At 34.2% G+C, this 9,328-nt stretch overlaps 1 protein-coding gene across 1 annotated transcript in view; it reads left to right on the forward strand.

The window, feature by feature from the left end:
* The window catches only part of LOC118749420 (putative neural-cadherin 2), a 580,827-nt gene that overhangs the window by 343,898 nt on the left and 227,601 nt on the right, over positions 1–9,328 (forward strand). The window contains exon 5 of the mRNA XM_036484223.1: positions 6,133–6,297. Within this exon, the coding sequence (XP_036340116.1) occupies positions 6,133–6,297 (165 nt within the window). The remainder of the gene's footprint in view (positions 1–6,132; positions 6,298–9,328) is intronic.

Genomic DNA, 9,328 nt, shown 5'->3' on the forward strand with positions numbered 1-9,328 from the left:
CGGGTCACTATAACCTATAGCTCCCATACAACTGATTGTTCAGATATAAAATTTTTCGTTATAACTCCTCCATTTATATAGCTGGGAACAGAAAATTCCGCACTGTTTTCAATAATTATCAACAGAAAACTTACAGTGAAAATTAAAAAGATCGGATAACTATAACCTATAGCTCCCATACAACTGATTGTTCAGATATGAGATTTTTCGTTATAATTCATCCATTTATGTAGCTAGGACCATGAAATTTCGCGCTGTTTTCACTCATTATCAACAGAAGACTTACAGCGAAAATAACAAAGATCGGGTCACTATAACCTGCAGCCCACATACAACTGATTGTTCAGATATGAGGTCTTTTATCATAACTCCTCCATTTATGCAGCTAGGAACATGAAATTTCGCACCATTTTCACTCATTATTAACAGAATACTTACAGTGAAAATAACAAGGATCGGGTGACTACAACATATATCTTCCATACATCTGATTGTTCAGATATGGGATTTTACTGTAAAACTCCTTTATTTGAACAGCTAAAACCGATAAATTTCGTAAGATATTTTATAAATAATAATACAAAGTCTACTGAGAAAATCGTCAAAATCTACGCTGTATAAGCTTTATCTCCTATAGCACTGATTGTTCAGATACCAGTTTTTGCGATATATCTTCTTTATGTAGGAAATGAAACCCAATAAATTGTGTTACCGGTTTACATACCGATCACATAGCAGTGAAAATCACTTAGATTGGTGCCATATAAAGTATATCTTCCATACCTCTGATTGTTTAGATGCGATTTTTTATATAAGTATGTAACTCCTGTTGTATTCAAAATCAGTAATCTGTCAAACTAAAATTTGCAGATGTTCATGAAAGGTATGAAGCCTTCGGCATAGCCGAAGACAGCGCTGCTCTTACTTGTTTTTTATTTCTGCACGTACCGTTTTTTTTTTTTTCTGGATGTTCAGAAGACATGTTAATTTGCTCTTTTTTTTTTATATCTTGGGCTTCTTTCTTTTTTTTTTTACTGGTAAGCGCAATTTTTTCGCACACTTTTTTTTTTTTGTTTTTTCTCAGCACACTAGCCTTTAGTTTGACTTTGTTTTTTAGGTATATATACACTTTTTTCCACACTTATACGCCCTTTTTCAGTTTTTTATAGAATTTTCTTGTTTTTTTCAGGTAATTATTCGCTTTTTATTGAATTTTCTTTTCTTTTCAGGTATTTATTTGCTTTTTACTGAATTTTCTTTTCTTTTCAGGTATTTATTTGCTTTTTAATGAATTTTCTTTTCAGGTAATTCTACTGAGTTTTCTTTTCTTTTCCGGTAATATTTCGCTTTTTACCCTTTCTTTTCAGCTATATCCACGTTTTTTTTGTCAATTCACCCACTTTTCCTTTCCATAGTGCTTTTAATTTTAATTTTTGTATGACGAACCACCCTAATGCTCGCGTTGAGGTGCCGCTATACCAGAGTTGGCTTTTATTTTTGTTTTTGGTTCACAGTATATTTTAATTTCCACTCTAATTTGTTAATTTTCTTAACTTTTTGTTTATTTCACTGTATATGCGTTCAAATTAGAGTTTTTTTTTTGCAATTTCATTAGTTTTTCCGCTATCTGTTTCTATTTGTTATATTTTTTTTTTCACTACCGCTTGCTATTTTGCGCGGCCGCTTTTAAGTTCTCTTTCGACTGACTTCGACAGAATTCGCTTTGTACGTACTCATGTACTTTTGTTCAGTCGCGGGTTGCCCTTTAGCGACAAAGGACCATGTTGCTCATTAAGGGAGTAAGAAATACTAGCACAGGGTGCGCCGAGTGACAGAGTCCACAATAATTAAAACCGATTGGATTTTAATATATATAATTCAAATAATTAACAGACTTTATTCAAGAAAAGTTAAACAACGATAATTGGTAGAGTGACTTCAAGTTTATAGCCCGAGTGGCTTGATAATTACAACGAGTGCGATGCGGCCGCGGCGGTAGTTGAAAAAGAAGTGCCTAAAACTTTCTTAATTGCGGGCACAGGTCACCCCATGACACCGCTTACAACAAAAACAATCCAATTTTACATTTCCAAAATTAATTCACAAAGGGTATAAATGATAAGGTTGCCGGCCGCACGCATAATATGAAAAATGAGAACAAAAATATTAAGCCTAATCAAACTCGATCAAATTGGCGCTCATGTCCTCGACAGTTTAAAATTTATTTCGTATGGTTTTTGTTAAAATATCAACTATATTTTCGTGAAAAACTACCGAATAATCATTGTTCAAAATTTTGCGAATATTGTGAAACAATCACTGTACGAATGACTATTTTGACTATGTATGGAGTTACGTGCATATTTACTATGTATCTATGTATGTAAGTATGTCTATTAAGTTTAGTAATAGTTATATAACACTGATGAATTCATGCATTGCAACATTTCGCTTAATATTATTTTCAAAAATTACTTGTACAAGTGCCCACTAAAAATATTTGTCATCTAGAGGCGAGCGATCGCTCGTGGGTGTCATCATAATATTGTTATAACTTTAGAACTACTTGTTGTCTAAATCTGAAACTTTCCCGAAAATGTCCGTATGTATTTGTCTTTAATGCTGCATTAAAACAAAACAAAAATTTTAAACTTCATAACATAACTTTTGCATTTGTAAAAACCACCTCCCTAATTTTTATAAAAATCTTACAATGTCCGCCATTTCGTTTTAAATAAGTATTAAGAAGTGCAGTTAAACTCATCTTCTTCAGAATAGAATCTAGTGTATTGTGTACAAATTTTAAATCAATCGAATCATAAACGTCTGTGCTATAGCGAGTTTAAATGAATATTTCGCTAAAATTGGCCGCTGTGAAAAATCAAGTTTTGTGGCTTTTTCGGCAGAGAGGCAATTTCTATTTCGCGGATTGCGCGACCTTCTATGCATAGATCTTGGACTGAGCCTAGTAGCAGCGCTCGGCTCTCTTATTTACGAACAAATGGCCAAGCAAGATCGTTAACACGTTATTGTTCGCCAGCAGGGTGTCGAGATTGTTTAAATAAAAAGCGCAAATTCAGAAAAAAAATCGCCAAAAATCGCCATTTTTTTAAATAAAATTCATGAAATGGATTTAACAAATCTTTTATTTAAAAAATTAGATCTTGTTATAATATAGTTTTTAAAACCAAAAACGAATATAATACCTTCAGAGGGTAATAATAAATAACACAAATCACTTATATAATAGTGATGTACAAACAATTTTCTTTAAAAATACGCATAGAGCTAGGTGATACAAATAAAATAAAACCCCATAATAAGGCGAGATCAGCTATTTCCACAAATTTTTGAAAATCACCTGTGGTGTCTGAATTTACATTTCTGTTGTCATATATTGAGCTATTCAAACTTGATAACAGAAACTATTAGCAGCAGAAACTATTAGCCTTCATATGACACTTTATTCGAACTATGGAATTAAGGTTTTCCAACCTCTTGCTATTTCGAATAGAATTCATTTACGTTATTCATTCATTCATTTACTTATATTTCCAAACATTTTACTGCCTGTTGCGGTTTTCACTCCGTAAGCTATTATCAAAAATTCTTTAGAGTCGGATGGAATGGTTCTGAGAAAAGTTATTCCATGGGAAAGTTAAAAGATTTAAATATTCAGTTTCTGCTGCTTTTCTTTCCTTCAAACTGAAACTCGCCCTCTTGCGATTCCCACACTTTTATGGTGACAAAATCAAAGCTTTTTTAAAAGTATTTAATTGAGTAGGTAATTGTTTGAAAAGTTCTTCGATTAGGGTGACTAAACATTTTTAACAGTCTTTTAATATGCTTATTAAGTTTATCACGCAGTTCATTAGCCTTTTCTGTAAAATTTTTAGTGGAAAACAAAGTTTTGTATATTTTTATAATTGGAAAAAATTTATTTGATGGGAAAAAATCGCCAACGGCGATTTCCTAAATTTTTACGCGCAAATATCTAAAAAAAATCGCCAAATTGGCGCGAAATCGCCAAATCTGGACACTCTGTTCGCCAGTATGAATTAGAACATACTATTTTTTTTAATATGTATAATCAATTTAAACTTTGTTGATTTATTAATAAAAAAAATTAAATTGGGCGGCATTTCATGATTCTCAATTAGTTTTAATAGACTACAAATATAGTTAGAAATCTATAAACAAAGAGGTGAATAGCATAGCCTTTGGCAATATACATTGTATAAAATGGGTTAATACACGTACACGGCTATTGCTTACCCTTTCGGTTTTAAATTTTTACCCCGCAACAAGCACCTGCTTGCCCGCGCTGTTGCGCGCGAGCTGTTCTGCCGCCCATCCCTAGGCTAAACTAATATCCACGCACGCCACCAATTTACTGTCAAAAATTTCTCATGCACACCCTACAAGAATTGTGTGATGGAAACTAACACATTCTCATTTATTTTACTAACACATTTGCAAATTTTGCGTCGGTTAAAAAGAGACCACTAAATAAGGCCATAAGTCGGAGGAATACGAAGGATGCCATGTACACAAATGTTTACATCACGTTTTGCATATTGCTCTTAAAAAGTTGATAGAAGTACTTGATTGAGATCTCCATGACCAGTGAGTATCACATGATCAATCAAATGACTATCACTGTTCTTGTAGGGCATACAACTTGTATGGGACCAACCAAAATTGAATGGCGTGCGTATGAAGCTAACTAAATTTCCAATTTTGTTCTGCGTGACATTTTGATTTGATGTTTCGCGCAATGAAATCAAATGCAAACGCACGCAAGCCAATTTCGGGGAAGCAAAAAAAACAAGTTCGTCAGCGTACGTACCAAAACGCAAGCCGCGAATATTAGGTTGGCCTGCAAGCTAATAATAATAGATTGGCGATAACGCAATTTGTTAGTGTTTGGCCGAGCTTCTCCTCAGATTTGTGCCGTGCGCCTTGATGTTGTCACACAAAAAGGAGGGACCTACAGTTTTACGCCGACTGCGAGGGCTATTGTATTATAAGCACGGTTGCCATTTCCAATTTATTTTTCGGACCAAAAAATTGACCAAATGGTAAAAAATTTACCAATTTTTATTACATCGTGAAATTGAGTGGAATTTATTCCTCTTTGTCAAGAAAATTTGCCAATTCAATTTTTATAGCGTTTTTTTCTTATATTGCATCCAAAGTGCATTACAATTGAATATTATTAACATTATATTATTTAAAGTTTTAAATTATAATTTGTTTCTTAATTTCGAGTTAATTAATGCTAAATCAAAAAATTTGCTGTTTTTCATGGCATACATTTATTCGGAGGTTCGCCATTGCCTGCTGAGGGGCGACCGCTATTAGAAAATCTTGTTTGTTTAAAATTTTTTGATGTGAGTCGGAAACTGGGCATGAACCCAGGCCCTGCGAAATGGTAGCGCGCACTGCTAAACACTACACCACAATGGCTGCAAGCTAAGAGTAGTACAAATTTCTACAAGTTTCTGCAGTACGAAACAAACTAAATGTTTATCGGAGTAGCTTGGTGCAGGCACACTCCGTTAACTAATATTTTGTATTTGTTCTGACTTATTAAATTAAATAAAGCTTCTGTAGCTCCGTCACAGCCTGCAGTTCAAAATGAAGGCATTGGACTGATCTTTTTTGTAACTTGTTGGTCACCAAAATACTAACATCTTTCATTACGTGGGAGTTCCAACTCCACCTCCTATTAAGGGATATACCAAATTATTTGCTCCCGTCAGAGTATAGCGAATGACTAAAATTATTACAGTAACACGAACGTAACGCCAACTATTTTCTTTACATAATTGCCTAATCGGCAAAAGTTTTTTATTTTAGAATTTTACGTGTTTAAATAAGTATTTGATACGGCTTTTATTTGATAACTATTTCAAAAAAAGTATTTTATTTTAATGTTTGGCCATAGCGAGAATTTGCCTTAATTTTAAATAAAATCTCATAATATTTTCGGAAAAAGTTTGAAACATTTAACTAACCGTCCATAATGCTTTTGATCTGAGTTCATTTTAAATAACTATATATGTATGTGTGTGTATGTAACTACCTTTTTTTGCTCTCTTTCAATCAACTTTTTTCTTTCATTCTTAGTATGAACTCCGTTTGGAAGCGTCGCTCAATAGCAAAACTAACTACACCACCGTAATAATCAATGTACGTGATGTCAACGACAATCCACCGTCATTCGATCGCCAAACATATCGCACACAAATCACTGAAGAGGATGATCGTAATCTTCCTAAGCGGATATTACAGGTTTGTCCATATAAATCAAGATCAACAATAAAATTTAATTTGGAAATGGTGATGAAGAATTCTGTACCCGTATGCCTACATATCTGTGTTAGGTATACATACATACACTGAGGGAAATAATGCATAGTAAAAATGAATACTTTATATTTGATTATCATTTAAAAATGTTCGTATTTAAAAATAATATTTTCATACAAAATTTATTACGCACGTATTTGGCTGTTCACATCTGAATAGATGGGCATAGCCAGGTAGGGGCAGGGGGTGCTCGAGCCCCCCGCTGCCCGCCCCCCCTAACTTTAAAATTTTCCTTATATATATATAAAATAGTACCCTGAAATGCCAGCTTAATAGGGTCGAGCACCCCGCCCCCTCCCCCCCTAAAATTTCATTCTGGCTACGCCGATGTCTGAGTATGTATATGAGTGTACATACGCACCCCAAGCATGCAAAGCGCCGCTCTGAGAGCGGTGACAACACTCACATTCATACATAGTACATGTTTATCCGTACAAATCGCGTGCTGTGGTGTTGATGGATATTCAACATTTGAAAGCAAATTTATATGCCTGGGTGTAGCTGAGTGCGCAAAGATGCATGCCACAATTTGTTGATATCCAAAGATGGGAAGGGTTCGAATCACAGTATAGACAGTAACCAACCTTTTTGGGTTGTTGTTGTAGTAGTCGTTGTTGTTGTAGTTATATTCACTCCTGAGGAAGGCACGGGGTTGTGTGCTGCTATTTAATGGCCTTCCTCAGACTTTTTCTTAGATTTCAGGGTTGTGTGCTGCATTATTATGAGATAAATAAATTTAAGCATTTGACAAATCGTGATTTTATTAAAAGAAAACTATAAATGGTGTTGAAAAACCAAACAAACGCTCGTGCGATAGCTCTATTTTTGTATGTTGTTAAAATTTATACATGGCGTATTGATGGTAATACAAGCAATGTTTCTTTTGTGGATTTTATGTTATTTGAGAATTTAGACAACGTGCGAGCTGCCAACTGACAACTAACGTACGCTTTTTGTTCTTTTCCCCATTTTGAGTTTGACTCTTTATTACCGCCAACAACTTTATGTGTATACATATTTACAAGCTGTTTGCGTAGTCCCACGAGCCAGGTAAAAACTATGGCATTCGTATTCACAACGAGAAATCTCAAAATTTTTGTTCGGTCTTTCCAAATTTTCTCTTTTTTATCAGTTGGCAAAGGCCCTCAGTGGCAGCGCTCCGAGCGTTGAGATAGTAATTTCATGTCAATTAATAGAAAAGTTCCATGTTGAAAAAAACTTTTTATTATGGCGAGAAAATTTTACATTTCTGCTGTGCTAATTCGCAACTTTTTACTGCTGAAATTTTTGACAGTTGCTCTGGTGCAAAAGAATTTGAGCAATTAAAATCAGAAATTATACAAAAAAGACTTGTCTTTACTGACTTTTATTTTTCTAGAACTAAAAGTTATGCATTTATTAGACGCCTTATGCTGGATTTCCACTAGGCATTCAATGGCAAAAATGACAAATGACAAAGTCGGGCATTAAAAAATAATCGTGTCATGACATTAAAAACATAGTCATTAAGTTAATTTCCACATGGCATTTTTTTAATTGGCATACATTTTTTGTCATTTCAATGCCTAGTGGAAATTCGGCATTAGTAATAAAATTAGAACAAAAAAATTCTTCAAAACCGTCAGGCCGGGTTGAAAATTTTCATTCACCTCATAGTTAACAAAAATTTAAAATTCGTAGTACTTTTCTACCAATTCGGAAATGTCGTTTGCTCAAAAAAGGTTATGAAATGCGTTTTATTTAAATCGTTTAGAAAATGAGTCATTTATGTATACCATTTTATGTGGAATTATTCAATAAATTTCGTTTTACACTATACTTTTTGAAACTATTTGAAGTTAATTATCTTGGTCGCTTGTTTTTGATTTGGTAGGTTGGTACGCAAAGTAAGATTTTGGTCGGATAGTTGAATTCAATTTTTAAATTTTCAATTATAAAAATATATATTTGAAACATCATTTTGCATATAAATATTTGCCATTGTACCTTTTAAACATTTACCAATCCTGCCTTTAAAAATGAGAAACCTAATTAGTTTGGCCACTGATGGAGCCAATGTTATGGCTGGAGACTTGGGCGGGCTGAAAACATTATTGAGTGCAGAAACCGATTTCTTTTATATAAAGTGCAGATGCCACTCCCTTTACCTTTGCTCAAGCTACGCTTGTAAAAAATTGCCGAAAAGCATTGAGACACTGTGCCGCAACATATTTATATAGTTTATTTTCCCACAGTCCAAAGAGGATACATGAACTGAAGGAATTTCAAGACTACTGTTCGGTAAAACCCCACAAAATCTTGGGCATATCTCAACACGATGGCTTTCACTAGAGAGCGTTGTGTTAAGAATAGTTGAGCAATAGGATACTTTGAAACTTTATTTTATTTCCGGCTTTTACGAAGTAAACGGTATGCGTTCTGCAGACCTGGCCGAAGGAATGTGTGGCATTACCAAATGCTATTTTTGATGTGTATACATGTTTGGTTTCGGTAGGGGTAAAATTTGCGAACCTGTAACGCATATCCCAGCACAAAATTTCGAAGGGCTTAGCATGTGTATCCTTACTAATATTATATGTAAATCCGAAAGTGAGTTTGTTTGTTTGATACGCTTTCACGCTTTAACTACTCAACCGATCATCATGAAATAACTGCTGTCATTTAGCTGTCATTTAGCCCAACTTAAAATATAGGATACATTTAATCTCGATTAGACAAGGGGGCGTGGCACCTCCCATACAAACGGAATATGTCATACTGCATTGCTCAGAAAATTTTTGTGATAGATTCCTGGAACTTGGTAGGGAGATATATAAAATCATTACCTACCCATGGATGAGAGCTGCCACTTTTTAAAAAAATCAAATTCAACTGTAGTTTAGGAGTTGTTTATTTGAAAATTATATTAAAACAAGTAAGAGCAGCGCTGTCTTCGGCTATGCCGAAGGCTTCA

The sequence above is a fragment of the Rhagoletis pomonella genome, unplaced genomic scaffold, assembly GCF_013731165.1.
Source record: "Rhagoletis pomonella isolate Grant_MI unplaced genomic scaffold, Rhpom_1.0 Rhpom_scaffold_00016, whole genome shotgun sequence".
Classification (NCBI taxonomy): domain Eukaryota; kingdom Metazoa; phylum Arthropoda; class Insecta; order Diptera; family Tephritidae; genus Rhagoletis; species Rhagoletis pomonella.